We start from the raw sequence: 17,835 nt of genomic DNA on the forward strand, positions 1-17,835 counted from the left end.
CCTTGATTGCAGCCAGATGTATGCATGCTTTTCATCATCACCTAGGTGACTCAGGTTACGACAGCAATTGGGACCAGGATTGCCATCTCTAAGCGATGCAATCGTAAAGCACAACATCATGTGACCACATCGCTTAGCGACAGCAATCCCAGCAGACCTGCATGCCATCATAACCCCAACACGGGTCATTAAGAGGGAAGCGGCAGAAGTCCCAGGTAAGGAGCATAGGGGTGCGGGGGGGGGGAGTGCCTGGGAGGGCCGGTGCAGTCTGCACACTGGGGGCGGGGGGGGAGGTGCTGTGAGCAGGTGAAAAAGCAAGAGCAACTTGCCAGAACAACTTCCAACCTGCCCTGCCAGTCATCCCATTGACTTTGCTTGTAAGAAGCCGGCAGGGAAGGTCGCAAATGGTGATCCCATGACTGAGGCTCCCTGTGACATTGTAATTGTGAGCCAGGCACCCAAGTACCAGATTATGATCACATGACCACGAGGGTGCTGCAATGGCCAGAACTTCAAGGACCAGTTGTACATCCATTTTTTTCAGTGCCGCCATAACTTTGAACAAATGGACATAAGCCGAGGACTACCTGTAATTTATTAAACTTGTATGCTATCCAACTCTCAACAACTCTGGGTGGCTCACAACAGTCAAACAAAGAAATTACAATAAAATGAACATTTCAATAAGCTTTCCTTCAAAATAATGGGCCACAGAGTGAAGCCTGCTACGCCACTCAGCCTCAGCACCTTTAAGATATGGGGACTTCAACTCCCAGAATTCCCCAGCCAGCAACAAAACATTCCATCTCATCTAGGTCGGGGCGTGCCTCGTACGCAGGTAGGCGGGGCAATGGTAGGGAGGCGTGGCTTTGCCTTTTTCCCAACACGCCATCGGTTAGGAAAGAAAAAACGAGGGGGCGTTACCGCGCCAGCGCGCGAGAAGCGTGTTGACGTCATGCCGCCGAGCGCCCGTGCCTTTTGTCCGCATTCGAAAGGCGCGGCCTGAATTGAAAGGGGCTGCCGCCGCCATCTCCGCCGCCCAGGCACGGTCAAAGCAAAGGTGGGCGGGGGATAGCCTGCCGTGGGTAGGCTGAGGTGCTGGGGCGTGGCTATGGCCCTCTCACGCTTTCGGAGGGAGGCGGGGCGTCTGGCAGACACGCCTCCTAGTTGCTTGCCCCGCCCCTTCCTTGTCCTTGTGGCCCAGGCCACGTGAGAACCAAACCCGCTGTGGGGAGGAGTGCGCGCGGGCATAGTTGGGGACGGCGAGCGAGTGAGGGGGATTCGTTCCCCTTCATGCCGTCTCTCTTCGCGGGATCTCTCTGCTGGTAAAGCGGCTGCCCTTCCTTTTCGCGTTCTCCCAGCGAGGTGCGAGGCCCTGGTGAGAGGCTAACCCAGCGCTGGAGGGGGGAGAACGTGCGCGTGGAGGAGGATCAGGCGGAGAAGTGGTGGGGGGCGCGCGAACGGTGGTCTCTGAAGCCCCAGGTCTCGCATCATCAGCCTTCATAATAACATTGCCAATATCTCTGGGCAGCCCGTGGCCGACCTTCTCGAAGCTGGATGGCTGCCCCCCGAGGACTTTTTTCCCCCAAAGTTCAAGGTGGTCTATTTGGGTTGTCTACTTGTTCCCTCCCCCAGATCACATGGTCTTTGGTTGGGGGTTGTTTCCTGCTTTTGCAATAGACTAATGCAGCTTTTCTCTCTGTGGTTGAGCTGCAATAACCATTGTCTCCCCCCTAATAATAATAATTTCTTTTTCACAGCATCAAACTAAGCAAAGGAAATTGCATGCTACTTTCTCTCAGAGCTTTTCTGAAGGCAGCCAGGACCCTTAGCAGAAGTGAGAAATTGGCCTTGCTGCCAAAGAAGACACGCAGTCACACCGGTGTGTTCAGATTCCAAAACACGGGTGCCTTGCCTTTGACCAGCCTGTGGTACCACCAACCCGGCGTCTCTAGCTTTCCCCTCCCAGCAGCTTTGCATGCTTGTCATCTGACGCCCCTGTGCACCGCCTCTGAGATGGCAGAGCAGCGGTACTGCGTGGACTATGCCAAGCGAGGCACCGCTGGCTGCAAGAAGTGCAAAGAGAAGATTCTCAAGGGGATGGTACGCATTGGAAAAGTGGTGCCCAATCCCTTCACTGAATCTGGTGGAGACATGAAGGAGTGGTATCATGTCAAGTGCATATTTGAGAAACTGGAGAGGGCTCGGGCCACAACAAAGAAGATTGAAGATATCACAGATCTGGAAGGCTGGGAGGAACTGCAGGAGGGTGAAAAGGAGATGATCAATCAGCACATCTCAGGTCAGCTGTGCATCAGGGTGGTGATGGTGGTGGTTCCAAATAAAGTAAGGTTTCCCGAATATCTCTTTGCATGACCCCTGTGGAGAGGTAGAATAAATTCTGGATATTTTGAGGCTGTTAGAGTCAAACTGCATGACTGATTCTGTCAAATTACACAGGAGGACAGGTTTGGAGAAGGGCAATGAGGATTATCAGAAGTTTGGAAATTGCCCTATGAAGGCCCTGTCAGGACCTTCATAGGGCAATTTAGCACTTTTCAAATAAATGTCTCATTTTTTTAAGAATATCAAGACCTGTTCTCTGTTGTTCCAGAATTCAGGACACAGAATAATGAATAACTCCCCATCTGTTCACAGAACTTTCTTCCAAAACTGCAAACACTCCAAAGAAAAAGGCCATCATCCAGGCAAAGATTTCTCCTGGTGGACAAATAACGTCACCCAAGAAAATGCCTCTGGTTTCTTCAGATCCTTCGCCAAAGAAATTTTCAGGTTTTACAGGTATGTGAGAACTTTTACTTTCTTGCAACATATTGCTGACATTTCATTTTGAGTCAGGGTAGCAGTGGAAGAAAAATAATAAGCTGTGGCTGATCTTGGTTCAGCAACCTATTAGCAATTTTTAACTTCTAAAGAAGGGAGTAGATTAAGGACAATTGTTTCAGATTTCAGTTAATGCTAAGTAAAAATGATATCTGATTGAAGTTCAGAGACGTGTTCAGTATTAAAAAAGCCACTGACTGGTTGAAGTGGACAGGATAAAACAGAAGGGTACCTGTTCATGTTAACTAGGCAGAGTAGCACAGTGTATCCTGCAAACTTACAAATTTTATAGGGCTGAGCAAAATAAAGGCCTTTGTTGTCCCAAAATTCAGGATGAGATTGGTGCTTTTTCCCTTTCTTAATGTTAAGTATTTTACAACTCTGTGTTTGTTTGTTTGTTTGTTTATTTATTTTATTATCAAACTTGTATGCCACCCATCTCCCCCAACGGGTGACTCTGGGCGGCTCACAGTAATAAAAAAGAAAAAACACAAGTCCCTCCAACCGTGGATAAAACCTATAAATAATTAAAAAACATACATTAAAAATGCCCTAAAACCTCCTATAATTTTTAGCCCTAAAAACCTGCAAGATGCTGGGGGGTGGGGGGGGCAAACCCATCGCCCCACCAGCCATCTCCACAGGCGCGGGCCCCCCTCCGGCCCCCAGGCCTTCTGGCAGAGCCAGGATTTAATTGTTCGGTTGTAACCAAGAGGCAAAGTGTATCTCTGCTGTCAGAGGTTTTGAAAAAAATGTTACGTTCTCATGAAATGCTCAGCCATGCTTGCCCTAACTACAGATCGGTCACTTCCCCAGTGACTGAGTGGCAGGTTGGTCTGCAAACTGAGGACTGCTTCCGTTTACTAAAGACTGGCCATCTTTGGCAGTGTGCCAGCCATCTTTACGGTGGCCAGCCAGCTGTCCCCTCCTGTCTTTTTTTAAATAGCATAAGAAATAAATGTGGAAGGCTCCATCAGCCGACTCGGGATCTGACTTAGCCTGGATGCAGTGGGAGGGCAAAGAGCCAGAGCGACTCCGGTCAGGTTCTTGGGAGCTGCCTCAACCTGAAAATAAGCCTTTTTCCCAGCACCAGAGTCTTCTCTAGCAACATCTATCTGTTGAAGTGAAAGGGATAGAGTTACCAAAATTTCAGCAACTGAACGGTTTCCATTGCGGACCCATTCATCTCCTAAAAGGTTAGGGTGGCGCCTTTGGACGTTTCTAATGGGTCTTTGAACTGGTAAGAATTTGGGTCTTTTTGCTGACAGCAGATGTGCTTGCAGGTATGAGAACCCGCCCTTACAGGTAGAAGCGGCCACCTCTTTTTCCCCCCCAAAAAGTTTAGCTTCCTATCTCTGTGCCCTCAGCCTGAAGAGAAGGCTGATATCAAATTAATTTTCTGAGTCTAGATCAGTGTTTCTCAAACTTGGCAAGTTTCAGCTGTGTGGACTTCGACTCCCAGAATTCCCTAGCCATCATGGCTGGCTGGGGAATTCTGGGAGTTGAAGTCCACACAGCTGAAACTTGCCAAGTTTGAGAAACCCTGGTCTAGATGATATGCAGTGGTCAGTCTCTGCTATTCCAGCCTTTCCCCAACACAGGAATTCTTGGATTTCCAACTTGGGGCAACCTCCTGGTATTGTGTTGGCGGTTAAATATATTATGCGAATGTGGCCACTGTTTTATTTCTACTGAAGTGAAAAAAAACCCTAATATTATCTGTCACTGTTCTGGGAATAGGACGGACTAGAATAGTGGTAGACAATGTTATGTTCCCCAAATGATTTGGATTATAAAGTCTTCATGATAAGGTAGACTTGCTGGAGCTTATGAGCATTACAGACAAAAAAACATTGGGGAGGAACTATATTGCCTACTTTGGGGGGTTGTAAATACAGATGTAAATACAAATAGATGAGGGGGTAGAATTGGCTGTGATACTTCCCTTTCTCTGAAATAGTTTTCCCCTGGAGATCAAACCAACGCCTATCCTGAATGTTTGAAAAGCTCTAAAGACTTTGTGCTTTTCCAGCATGCTTTTGTAGCATGAGATGCTGAGCAGACTTTGATTCCTCCTGCAATGGGGAATGTTGTACAAGATTGGTTGTTAACAGCGTACATACACTGCTCCCAGGTTCAGCTTATGGTCACTCACACACTCACAGCCTGTTGAGGCACGCGGATCTTGTCAGCTCCCCTTGCTTTCTACCTGGGTTTTCCAAATAGGTGCGGCTGGAGCCAGGAAATAATTAGGGATACACACAAATCACTTCCAACCGAACACTGAGGCACAAGAGGTTCTTTGTAATACACAGAGACCCAGTGAATTTAAAGTAACAGCAAAACTTTACTGGTTGCAAGGTACATTTGCTCTTTCTCATACACACACACATCCACACTTACCCATGTCCTTCCCAACTAAGCTGCCAGGCACTAGCTAGAGGGACGGAAGCAGCCAAGTCTGGATCCAAAGGTGACTCAGATGACTCAAACGACTCAGAGTGGGGGGGCTTTGAGACCCCTTTTACCCCAAAAGTCCTTGCTGGGTTGATTTACAAGTTGATGGGATTGGGGTGAGGGTTTCCATGTGCTCAGGCCCAACTTCCTTTTTCTGGTTCAGGTCCTTTGTTTTTTTCCTTAACCTTGCTTCCTTCTTATCTACCTCCCTGAAGGGATCTCATAGATAAGTTTCCTGGCTTTTGTCCTCTCTGCTTACGTGCCTGCTTCATCTTTAGGTTATGGCAGCTTCAGCCCAGTCTCACACTGGGCAATCCTGATAAATCTTTCTTACTTGTATCGTTTTTAATCTAATTACCGTATCAGATGCTTATGTCGCTCAGAATCAATAATGATCAGGGCGGCATATAAGCCCTCCTATAAACATATAAGAAAGCCAGTTTGATGTAGTGGTTAAGGTGCTGGCCTAGGAACCAGGAAACTTGAGTTCTAGGCTTCTGTTAAGCATGAAAACTGGCTGGGTGACTTTGGACCAGTCATTTTCTCTCACTCCAGCCCACCTCAAAGGGTTGTCGTTGTGGGGAAAATAAAAGGAGAAAGCATTAGGTATGTTTGCTGCCTTGAACTGCCCAAAATGTATAAAATAAAAATATAGTAAGTAGATAAATAAAATCAGGACATTTCTGTTTGCTCTGAAATTCTTTGTCTGCTCAGCAAAGGCAGGCACTTCTGAGGAAATAGCTACCTCTGGCTCTTCCCACAAGCCAAGCTTGTCCGCCGAGAAGAGTGATCCAAAACACAAAGACTGTTTGCTGCGGGAATTCAGGAAGCTGTGTGCGATGGTGGCTGACAAATCCAGTTACAATGTCAAAACTCAGATAATTCAGGACTTTTTGCAGAAGGGAAGCAGTGGAGGTACAACCTATTTCTCTTTGTTTTCATTGGCAGGCGCACTCAGGTCTGGGCAGAGGCAACTCAAATGGGGGATAAACATAATGTTTATTATAATTTAATAGCAATGTATTGTGTGTGTGTGTGATTTATTATAATACTAAGGATAAGAGATGCCCTGGGGGAGGGCACTAGGAGTGGGGGGAGTAGCAGGATCTCTATTGATAAAAGCACTGAAATAGCACAATACTAAGAAAGGCACAGGATCACCTAGCAGATGTTGACCTGGGGAGGGAGGTGTCTGTTATCCCTAATGGTTAGCATTATTCTTCTCATCAAATGCAGCCTAGAACAGGAGTAGGGAGGCTGAGTCAGCTGCCAGTCTGGAAAAGAGTAGCCTCTCTCTGCTGACCCTTGGCAAACATCTGTACCTCTTCCAGATGGCTTTCGTGGTGATCTCTACCTAACAGTAAAGTTACTTTTGCCCGGAGTCATTAAGAGTGTTTACAACTTGAATGACAAACAGATCATCAAGCTCTTCAGTAGGATATTCAGCTGCAGCCAGGAAGACATGGTTCGAGACCTGGAGCAGGTGGGCAAAAAGGAGTTGGATTTTTGGTTGACTGTATTCCTGTGTATAACAAGCTCCTGTGTATAAAGAGAGAGCAAACCCCACTCTCTCTGGCACTGATGACATTACCTAGTCGGGTAATGAAATGTCTGCAAGCAAACAGCCAAGCTCGGAGAGCACCAAGGGCTCTACTGCATACAACATGCCTCTTTAGAGAAAATCTCCAGCTTGGTACTCCAAGAGTGCCAGTTTGCACAGGCAATTTGTTTGGTGCTTACTAGATTCCTTTTCCTACTTGATTTTTTTACTTAAAAAGAATAATAATTTAAAAAATGGCAAACTGGCCTGTCTGCAAAACAGAGCAACAGCCTCTATTGTTATCTTTATTACCAAAATGATTTTGGACCCTAAACAAAATCCACCAGCTTTTTAGAAAATGATGGATACTTTTTTTCTTTTTGAAGAAAAAGCTGTCCAGAAAAGAAAAATAGGAATAGGAAGAAGTGTCCTATAAGAAGGGGGAGAGAGAGAAAGTGTCAAGTAGCATTTGGTTAAGTAGCTGGCTTGTAACTCTTCTTCTCCAGCAGACACATTGTGTCAGAGTCTGCAAGTTTACCCCCATCATATTCCCAAATTCTAAATGTGCCCACCATCACTCCCAAAATTGTACCATTGCTCCGAAAATTGTGCACCTCTGCTCAATCCCATTCACTTGGGGCAGCCTGCAACGTCTTAGTGATTTTTTTTTTTTGCAAATACTTTTAGCTTGACACTTCAAGCAGGTTTCGTTGATAGTTTACTAGCTAATGGCTTCTGCACATCCACTCTAGCCCTTGGGAAGAAAGGCATCTGATTTCTGAGCTGTAAAAGGCACTCAGAACTTCCATTCCCCAAAGTGGGTGATGCCAGAAAAAAAAAAAGGTTAATTACATTTAAATGTAAGTCCAGTGAAATTTCAGTCATACTCATTCAAGACTAATCAATAAAACACTCCAAATTACAAGCCAAAGACGCCTCTTCCTCTGCATGCCGCAGTGCTCTTTGCAGCTGTCTCCTTTTTTGCTTTAAATCAGGGTGATGTTTCGGAAACGGTGCGGATCTTTTTTGAGCAAAGCAGGTCTTGCCCTCCTGCTGCCAAGAGCCTTTTGACAATCCAGGAAGTTGATGAGTTCCTGACGCAGTTATCCAAACTTTCCAAAGAAGAGGAGCAACAAAACCTACTGCAAGAGATTGCACTGAGGTAAAAAAGGAAAGATTTATGATTTGAAAAGGGGGGGGTGATCAAATTGGAGCAAGTATGCATGCTTAGATGTGTGTTCAGACATTGGTTAGTGCTTCCAGAGCTTAACAGGTTCTGCTCCCATTCCCTATGATAGAGGTCCTGTTTTGGGGCAGCATAAACATACACAAAATATAAAACTAGAGGCCCAGGTTCTCAGCTGCGTATTCACATAAGCATACTGCATTTGTATGCCTCTCTATTTTTAGGTGCACCGCTAATGACCTGAAGTGCATCATTCGGCTGATTAAGCACGACTTGAAAATGAACGCTGGCGCGAAGCATGTGTAAGTTGAGATCAGGTTGAGGAGAATGTCAGAAATTTAAAAACAGAGCATGTCAGTGGTGTGAGTAAGGAGATTAAATAATTGGATAGACAAGAGGTCTGCTAATTAGTTCCAAGAACCTTTGAACTCTGATTGTCAGTCACAGTGGAAGAAAGGCGTTCCTTTCAGGCTTGGTCCAGAGACTTCCCAGAATCCATGCTGGACTAGATAGCCTTTGCAGCGTGACCTTGCAAAGCTTTTGTTATTAAAAGAGTAATTATTACTTTTCTTTAAAAGGCTGAAAGTGTTAAAATAGGGTGCCTTGAGGAACAGCCTTACACTCAAGGAGTCCCTGTCATAGAGATTCTGTTGTCTACCATAAATCGTCTCTCCAACTAAACACGCACCCTTAATAACATCTCCAGATGCTGTTGAACTAAACCTCCCACCAGCCCCAGTCAACATCACTAATAATTGGAAAGTAAATTCAAGATATTTAGACGGATGCAACTTGGAGAAATCTGTCTTAACCGAACAGGTAGAATCTAGAAGCAGTCATTTTTAAAATTTGTTTATGCATCCGTTCTTTAGATTTAAACCCAGCCCTTCCTCTAGAAAGTCAGGATAGCACACACAGCAATTCCTCCTATTTTTTTCCCCACAACAGTATCCCTTTAGGATAGGGAGAAAATGACTGGCCCAAGGTCACCTGTCAGCTTCCATGGGTAAGGATGGACTTAAACCTGAGGCTCCCCAATTCTTGTCCAGCTACACTACATTCATTCCTTTTCTAAACAATAATTATCCTGCTCTTTTCATATCCAGACTTGATGCATTGGACCCCAATGCTTTTGAGGCTTTCAAAGCATCCCGTAACCTCCATGACGTGGTGGAGCGAGTGCTGAAAAACCAGCAAGAGTCTCAGCCAGGCATGAAGAAAATTCTTAGTGTCCAGGCAGCCCTGATGACCCCAGTTCAGCCCATGCTGGTAAGGAACAACAGTTTCTCAGCTGCAGCATCAGGCTCTGGAACAACCTCTTTATCTGTGTCATCCTGTTACTTTCAGGTTTTATTGGTAGTTAAGCATGTATTTACTTAGTTTAAGCATTGATTTAGTTATAGTCTTCCTTTTTTCTGAGAGCAGAAAGGGGCCTATAAGAGACTTCTCTGATTTTACCCTGACATCAGGACTGAGAGAGAGGGATTGGCCAAAGTCACCCAGTATGCTATATGGTTGAGTGGCTACTTGAACCAAGGTCTCAGTAGTCCAAGCCCAACATCTTAATGTTTTTTTTATTCTTTTATTTGTTTGCATTGTGTCCATCACTCAGCAATTTACAAAGCAGCTGTAGAACAATATAATCAAACCTGCAGTATAAAAAAATCAAACCAAGGATAAAATGAAGAGTTCCATTGATTTTTGTTAGCTTGTCTGCCATACTTGAGAACCCTTGTATAGTCCTTTAACTATGCATTTTGGAGAGTTTACAGCTGTTGATGGTGCATTTCTAGGCCATGATCAAATTAAAGCTAATTCTCTTACTGTTCTAAAAATAGGAAAGTGAGGCTCCTCCTTGCAGTGTATTTCCTGGAAAGCAAAAATCTTGTTGATCATCTGTATTGCTTTGTCATTCAGCCTACACAGCACTGCTTACCCTACGTTGTCCCTAGTCCTAGTCTGGCATTCCCCGAAAAGCTGCTCTGCATACGTGGACAGTGTTGCCCTCTGGCATCATTTATGAGACTTATTCTTCTCTCAGACACCTATACAGAGATCTCTAAAGAGGGACCCCTCATGCATGCAGTTGTATCTGCACTGGCTTCCATCCAAACAAGAACCTGTATGTGCACAAGTCCTTGGCCATGCTGGCTAGGAATTCTGGGAATTATAGTCCAGGGTATCTGAGAGGTGCTTGGTTGGGGAGGGTTGCTCTGGGTGGGGCCATGTCTCCTTTGCCAGAAGTTATAAGCTAAGAGTTATAAACTGGATTTTTCTCTCTTCCCTATTCTGTTAAGGCCGAAGCTTGCAAATCTATTGAGTATGCCATGAAAAAGTGTCCCAATGGCATGTATGCAGAAATTAAGTATGATGGAGAGCGTGTCCAAGTGCACAAAAAGGGAGATCATTTCAGCTATTTCAGCCGCAGTCTGAAACCAGTTCTCCCTCACAAGGTTAGTGGAGTTGATGGGTTGCCTCTGGAGAAAAGTACTGGGAGTTGAAGTCCACACATTTCAAAGCTGCTGAGGTTGAGAAACAGTGGGCAAGTCTAAACTTTCTGTCTGCTTTAAGTACCATATAGTAGTTCTTTGGCCAGTGGATACGCTGAAAAATTCACAGAATATATTTGCTTGCTTGCATTTCATCAGGTGGCTCATTTTAAGGACTTCATCCCCAAGGCCTTTCCAGGAGGGCACAGTATGATCTTGGACGCTGAAGTTCTTCTGATTGACACCAGGATAGGGAAGCCTCTGCCTTTTGGGACCCTCGGGGTGCATAAGGTACATCAGAAGATGATCTCTCCCATCGCGAAAGAGATGGAGTAATCTATAGCAGCCTTTCTTTATAGTACAGGGAGTGAACAGCCTTTATTTAATAGAAAGAATGCAGTAATGAAAAGATTATGGGGAGAGAATGGAGCCCAACTTTCTCCAACATAGTTCTCCAGAGAGGTGGCTTCCAGAATTCTCATCCCACATTAGCAAAGGCTGTGGTGCTGTAGATTTATACTAGAATACATGATGTAGAAAAAATGGACACAGAGGGTTTTTTTCCCCCTTGTAATACTAGAACTGGAGTTAATTTGGTTAAAAGGCAAAATGGCCAGATTTCAGCATCACAGTTCTATGCAATAGGGAGGGTGCTTTTTAAAGGGAGGAAATTGGTTTGCCCTCTCCAATTCTGTGACTGTTTTTATAAAAAATGCAAACAAAAATAATCTGCAAGGGGTGCACAGGAGGGCCACAGGTTATCTATCCCTAGCTTAGAGCTTTGTCCCTCTCCAGAATAGAATAGCCTTGTTTGTTGCTGCTCATAAAATGATGTTACATTTCAGCTTCTTTGCTGTCCTTTTGCAGAAAGCTGCTTTCCAAGATGCCAATGTCTGCCTTTTTGTCTTTGACTGCATCTATTTCAATGATGTCAGTCTGATGGACAGGTGAGTGCATAATGAGTGCCATTCCTCCTCTCCAGCAAGATGGGCCTAGTAGAACCCTGTGTCACTATCATTGTTTCTTATATCAGCCTGAATCTGAGCAAAGAAAACCAAGGCCTATGTTTTTAGTTATATGGGTCTCTGCTCCATGTAAATCTGTGCCAGACTACATGCACCCTGTATGTTTAAACTGATTCTACACAAAGGCTCCAAACTAAATCATGGTAACTGTGTTCCCACAACCTACTTAAAGAGCTTAGATAAAGACCTAACAGGTGATTCACACAACATTCTACAGTGTGGTTTGGTTAGATGTGTATATGTATAGCTAAGCACATGCAAGCCTAGCCTGTTTGATTAACTGATGGTTCAGTGTATTGAGTGGACCCAAAAGATGGTTTGATTCAGTAACCATCTTAATCATGTTGTGTGAACATAGACATAGACATTTTCCTGAGCTACTTTGTGGTTGGTTTGGCTTAAGGTATTGTTCAAACACAGCCAGTTCTGGTTTGTAAGCCAGGATTTCTGGCTTAGCAAGTGAGTGGCAGGAGGTGCAAAGAAGTGCAAGTCATACAGTTCTACATAACCCTGACCTAAGACTTGCATTGAATCAACATTGTCTCTGTCTGAATGAAGAGCCTCTCCTCTTCATTGCAAGAAGCTGCCCCCTTTATTTGGAGTGACCAAGAGAGAAAAAGATTGATGGGTCAAGAAAACAGAGTTGACCATGAGCCACAGAGCTGTGAAGGTATTAGCTTAACCCTTTCTAAGCAAGGAAGATACTGTCAGTTCACCTGTGCCAGGCACCACTATGTGGTCCTGTGAGTTCATGCGAAAAAAGACTGTTGGCTTGTGGTGGAATGTACAATAAGCAGAACATGGATGTTCCAGAGTATTTTAAATCTGCTGCCCATAAAGATGACCTTGGCGAAGCCATCCAGAAGCTTTTAAGAGAACAACAGTCAGTTTCCTTCTTTGACCTACCTCGTCTGTGAACACCTTAACTCCCAGAATTCCCAGCCAGCACTCTGGGAGAATGTCCAGTTGGAGATGATTATTTTTGGTCGTGGTCAACAAAGTATGTGCAAAAGTGCAGGATCTGCTTGACATTAGAATCACTAAAGGGACTTTCTCCCACCCACTTCTTTCGTCTGGTGACTTGCCCGTGTCTGTTTCCTTTAGGCCTCTGCGTGAGCGTCGCAGATTTCTCCATGATAACATGGTGGAAATCCCCAACCGAATTCTCTTTTCAGAGATGAAGCATGTCACGGTAGGTGCCATTTTGGATGGCAAAAATGAGACTTGGAGAAGCTTAAAAATGTACGCTGGAAGGTTCTCTGGATCTTCCATACATGGGTGAGCCATTGGATGCTTAACCTTCTGTGTCTCACAAAAGTTTGTGTGCTCTTGCCCAGCCTGATGCCATTCATTCATTCATTCATTCATTCATTCATTCATTCATTCATTTATAGAACTTATATAGCTGCCCATCTCATACAGTGATTCTAGGCAGCACACAACAAGCAATAAAAACAAAATAAAAACAACAGCACCCCTCCCCCCAGGTGCCAGACCAGCTATGAAGTGTTCTTTCCAGATTCCCCATCCTGGGGCCCTTCAGAGGTGTTGTGTACAACTCCTGTCATCTCCCAGCACACCTGGATGAGTAGAGAATGGTGTCAAGAGTAAGGGAAATACCCTTGACAGAAATATGCAAGAACTGTTACTTAAGCGAAGAGGGCTGAAACAATAAATCCTGGGAAGCAAAATAGTATTCGGAAGCGACTCAAGCAGGCTCTTCCCTGATTCACTGGGGTATAAAAAGGAGGGGAGGTAAAGAACAGTCAAGGTTGCAAGATTCTGTTGTTATAGCCAATCTCAGTATAGTATAGTTCTGGTGTTTCTGTGGAACTGATTTTCTGGTCTGGTCTGAGGAAATGGAATAGGTAGCACAATTAAGACAAATGGGCTGTAATGGGATGCTAACTCCTCTAACTTTATAATTCATGAAAGGTATGTATGCCAAACATAGGTCATAAGAGGTAGAAAGTCTTTGGTAGGGAGGGAATTTTCAAGCAAAATGAAAGAGTGCGTTTCCCCCTAGGTTATGTGGCTGGCTTGTTATCTGAAATAAAGTGGGCAATAGGCCAATTAGATTTTCTGGATAAGACTTTCAGTAACATTTAAATGTCTAGTGGGGTCCCTAATCTCAGTCCTGCCTTTGTAACTTTCTGTTTTCCTTCTTTCCAGAAAGCCTCAGACCTTGCAGACATGATCAACCGGGTCATCCGCGAAGGGCTGGAGGGATTAGTGCTGAAAGATGTGAAGGTACGTAGGCTTCTTTTTTTGCCATGCCCATTTATGCCTGCAGGCTGCAAAGTCTGTAAAACTGAAAATATGTAACTGGAAAGCATCTGCTTTCTGACTTCAGAAATGTCCTAGTGTCATCCTCCCATCCCATATTAAAGACTAATAGGCCTTGATATTGTCATGAATATATTCAGTTTCCTTTTAAAGCTATCCAGGTCAGCAACCATCCATCTTACAGTCATAAGTTCCAAAGACTGTATGTACTTTGTGAGGAACTTCCTTTTGCTTGTTCTTAATCTCCTTCTAGTCAGCTTCATTAGATGGTCCTGCTCCTGGTGTTTTGAGAGAGGGGGAAATCACCCTGTCTGCTTCCTCTATGACTTGCTTGATTTTATACACCTCAGTTACATCCCTTCTTTTTCCTAGCTCAAGATTTTCCCCATTTTCAAGCCTGTTGTTGTAGGAAAGATGTACAATCTGATCATTTTGACTGTCCTCTTCAGCATTCCTCCCAAATCTCCAAGAAAAAAGAGCTTAATCCCAGGACGATAAAAAGAAAGGGATTCTGGAGAAGCCACTTACATTCATTACCCCGACTCTGTCAAGGCATCTGGTACTGTTTCAGAGGAACTCAGAGCTAGAAAGGGCTGTAAAATAATTGTTGTTAAGTCACAAATTCCTTGTTGAAGATAAACAGACCTCTAGAAAGGGATAGAAAAGTTGTTGAAGACACAGTACATTGTTGGTTTCCCGCAGCAGGCTGATCAATTGCTGTTTTCCCAGTGGCCAGTATAAATGTGTTCAGGAGACCCCTTAGCTCCCTGAGGTCCAGATGAAGCCCTTGTTGCTAATTCCTGAGGCAATTTCCACAGATCCCCACTTAGGTAGCACTTGGAAGACCTCCCAGCCTTGATCCTGGAGAACAGCTGTGAATTGGAACAGGTGGCTTCTGTAGAGGCTGCACTTAATATTTGGGGGGGTGAAGGCCTAGAGTGAGTGGGGTATTGATGCAAAGTGGGAGACTGTGCTACAGCCAGGAACAAAAATCCCTAGGATTCTTAGGGAAGGAGTAGGGGAATTACTTCATTTTTTAGTAAGCTAAGCTTATTTTGAGAGCCAGTTTGGTGTAATGGTTAAGGCTAGAAAGTGGGAAACCGTGAGTTCTAGTCCTGCCTTAGGCACAAAGCCGGCAGGGTGACCTTGGGCCAGTCACTCTCAGCCCTAGGAAGGAAGCAGTGGCAAACCACTTCTGAAAATCTTGCCAAGAGAACTGCTCTAAGCAGTTGACAGGATTCATCACTGACTTGAGGGCACAGAATAAAATACCAGCAGATATTTGTGCATTTGTTACTTTTGTGTCTCCTTGTTGGACCTACCTTTTTGGTCATGAGCTCAAGGCAGCCTATATAGTGCTCCATCCTCCCATTTTTCTCCACAGCAGCAACCCTGTGAGGTAGGATGGGTTGAGAGAGACTGGCCCAAAGTCACTCAGTGTGTTTCTGTGGTTGAAGGTGGACTTTAACTTGGGTTTCCCCAATGGTAATCTGACATCTTAACCAATACACCGTTCCTTTTTTTAAAAAGTGACATATTTAATTCTGGATGTGATACGCTCTTGAGTGGAATTATGCAGTTTGAGGCTCCGGGATTGCATGCAACTCCCAAAAAACTTCCCAGAGTTCCTCTAAAAGCTGCTGCTGAATTGAAATTTTTGTTGTGACCAAAGAGGAAATTGGTAAAATACATAAGGAGTAATCATGAGAACCATACTGAATGTAATTTAAGTTGTCTTCTGACCTGGCTCCCCTCTTTACCTTTTCGAATGCACATACCAATTAAAGGCCTCCAAAAGTGGGCTCTGCGTAGAGAGAATGGTGCTGGCCTTCCATCTTTGGAGTCTATCTCATTCCCTTTCTGCTTTTGCTTTGGGTAGAGTATTTATGAACCAGGAAAACGCCACTGGCTCAAAGTGAAAAAGGACTATCTGAACGAGGGAGCAATGGCAGACACAGCAGACCTGGTGGTTTTGGGTGCCTTCTATGGCCAGGGGAGCAAAGGTGGGTGTCTTTAAGAATCCAGACTGAGAATCCAGACTCTTTCTTTCTAGCTCATACTGACCCGCTGTAGTTCTCCACGGTTTTAGAGGGGAGTTTTGAGATGTTGAAGTTTGAAGTAGGAACTCCTACATGCAGCTCAATAAGGAACAGAAATGCCTACATTTATGCTGAGTCAGTGTAGTCACTGTTGTTTAGAGTCACTGACTATAGCTCTCCAGGATTTCAGATTGGAATTTCTATCCTAATGGAGTTATTGGGGGTGGAACACAGGAATTTGTACATGCAGGACACATGGTTGATTATTAAAAGAGTCACCTGTTGGGGGGAGATGGGCAGCATACAAAATTAATAACAAATAAATAAATAAAAAATAAACTATGGGATGTTTTGTAATAGTAAGAGTCTAATCCTCACGGTGCTACATAAAGAACTGATTGGATTAGGGATCTGTCTCATTATAAGCCTACTTTTAGCTTAATCCTGTGTGCATTGCTTTGCAGTGGCTTTTCAGAGCCTCAGGCAGCTTTTCTCAACCTTTTAACCAATTCTCAGGAAACATCTACCTAAAAATCCAAAAAATACCAAAACTTCACAATATAATTCACTTCCAACCTACACAATGTTTAGGATAGCAAAGTGGTAGGCCAGCAACTAAGTCATGGCCAATAAAAATTCCCACCACTGAGAGTGCTAGCATTGGGTGGCATGCAACGTTCAAAAAACAAAGTTTTGAGGTTGCTTCCATTGCAAATTCTGTGTGTCTTTATGAGAAGAGTTTCTGGAAGATAAAATAGATTTAACTCCCCAGATGATCCTTTTTGTCTGCCTCTCGTCGCTTTAGGTGGGATGATGTCCATCTTTCTCATGGGGTGCTATGATCCTGACAGCCAGAAGTGGTGCACAGTGACCAAATGTGCTGGTGGACATGATGATGCCACACTTGCCCGGCTGCAGAAGGAATTGGACATGGTGAAAATCAGCAAGGTTTGTGTTTGGAAGCCCCCTGTGGCTCTTGTCTTGCAGGGAAACCACCAAGTTCATGCTCTAACTTGGAAATACTATAGATAAAAGTAACTTTTTTAGCATTAAAATCTATCTTCTCCAGTATACCAAGATCCAGTTTCTTTTTCTTTTGCTCATTTGCCTATGCACACAAATATTATATTCAGATGATATTTATGTGTTTATTTATTTAATATGCCACTCATCTCCCCCAGAGGGTGACTCTGGGTGGCTCACAATTAAAATAAAACCCCCAAACAGTTAAAAATATAAATATCCACATTAATTTAGTTAAAAATTAACTATATAAAAAGATGTACATGATCTTCCAGGTCTGGGTTTTTAAAGTTCATGGAGGACCATGCTTCTTTCTCTCTATCTCTGCATCCAAAGGAAGATTAAAAGCTTCTATTTCTAATCTCCGATAAGCCAAAATTTGTCATGTTATCCACATGTAGCAAGCTGTTTTTCCAAACCATAGTTTGGTCCTAACTTGATAACAAACATGGTTTTGCAAAGCAGAAGCTTATAAAATTCCCTCACAGATAAATAGGGAAGAGGTGCAGAAGTCTAAGGGTTGCTCCTTCTCATTCCTATTTGTTATTATATTGAAACTGAATTATTCTTCTAATCACTTTGTCGCTTTCTCTAGTATCTCAGAATAATGCTGGTTTGAGATAAGGCCTGGCCTATGATAAGTTTCTAACCTACTCACCTATAGTAAGCTAAAACTTATTTGCAATGCTTCTATATCATCCCTATTATAAAACTCCATGTACCATAAAGCAGTTACAATTATGAAATAATTAACAGTTTCCCACAAACACAATAACAGCCAAAGTCCTATTGAAAATAATCTTCTGTGATTTGGTTTTTGCTTAGTATGTTGTACAGATACTACAGTTTGTAAATCATGGTTTCTGACAATAGGGAGTTCTGTAATTGTGACATTAGCTAATCATGGTTAGACCATGATCTGTGGGCCCAGTCCCACCACACAGTG

The 17,835-nt window shown here is 43.9% G+C and overlaps 1 protein-coding gene across 8 annotated transcripts in view; it reads left to right on the forward strand.

Moving 5' to 3' along the window:
- The first annotated feature begins 923 nt into the window (after positions 1–923).
- The window catches only part of LIG3 (DNA ligase 3), a 28,925-nt gene continuing 12,013 nt past the window's right edge, over positions 924–17,835 (forward strand). For 3 of the 8 annotated variants that reach the window (XM_088152432.1, XM_007436163.4, XM_007436164.4), the window contains exons 1-15: positions 1,171–1,325; positions 1,761–2,302; positions 2,659–2,802; positions 6,016–6,216; positions 6,633–6,784; positions 7,837–8,003; positions 8,252–8,329; positions 9,134–9,296; positions 10,325–10,480; positions 10,676–10,807; positions 11,384–11,463; positions 12,646–12,733; positions 13,714–13,791; positions 15,707–15,830; positions 16,672–16,814. In XM_088152432.1, the coding sequence (XP_088008558.1) occupies positions 1,294–1,325; positions 1,761–2,302; positions 2,659–2,802; positions 6,016–6,216; positions 6,633–6,784; positions 7,837–8,003; positions 8,252–8,329; positions 9,134–9,296; positions 10,325–10,480; positions 10,676–10,807; positions 11,384–11,463; positions 12,646–12,733; positions 13,714–13,791; positions 15,707–15,830; positions 16,672–16,814 (2,280 nt within the window). In that variant the 5' untranslated portion in view covers positions 1,171–1,293. Of the gene's footprint in view, positions 1,061–1,170; positions 1,379–1,463; positions 1,598–1,760; positions 2,303–2,658; positions 2,803–6,015; positions 6,217–6,632; positions 6,785–7,836; positions 8,004–8,251; positions 8,330–9,133; positions 9,297–10,324; positions 10,481–10,675; positions 10,808–11,383; positions 11,464–12,645; positions 12,734–13,713; positions 13,792–15,706; positions 15,831–16,671; positions 16,815–17,835 lie in introns of those variants that run through there. The other 5 variants (XM_025171813.2, XM_007436165.4, XM_007436166.4 and 2 more) reach the window with 5 other exon arrangements.

The sequence above is a fragment of the Python bivittatus genome, unplaced genomic scaffold (assembly GCF_059951505.1).
Source record: "Python bivittatus isolate LINGU-HERP-01145 unplaced genomic scaffold, Pbiv_v1 ctg000690_np1212, whole genome shotgun sequence".
In the NCBI taxonomy this organism is placed as follows: Eukaryota; Metazoa; Chordata; class Lepidosauria; order Squamata; family Pythonidae; genus Python; species Python bivittatus.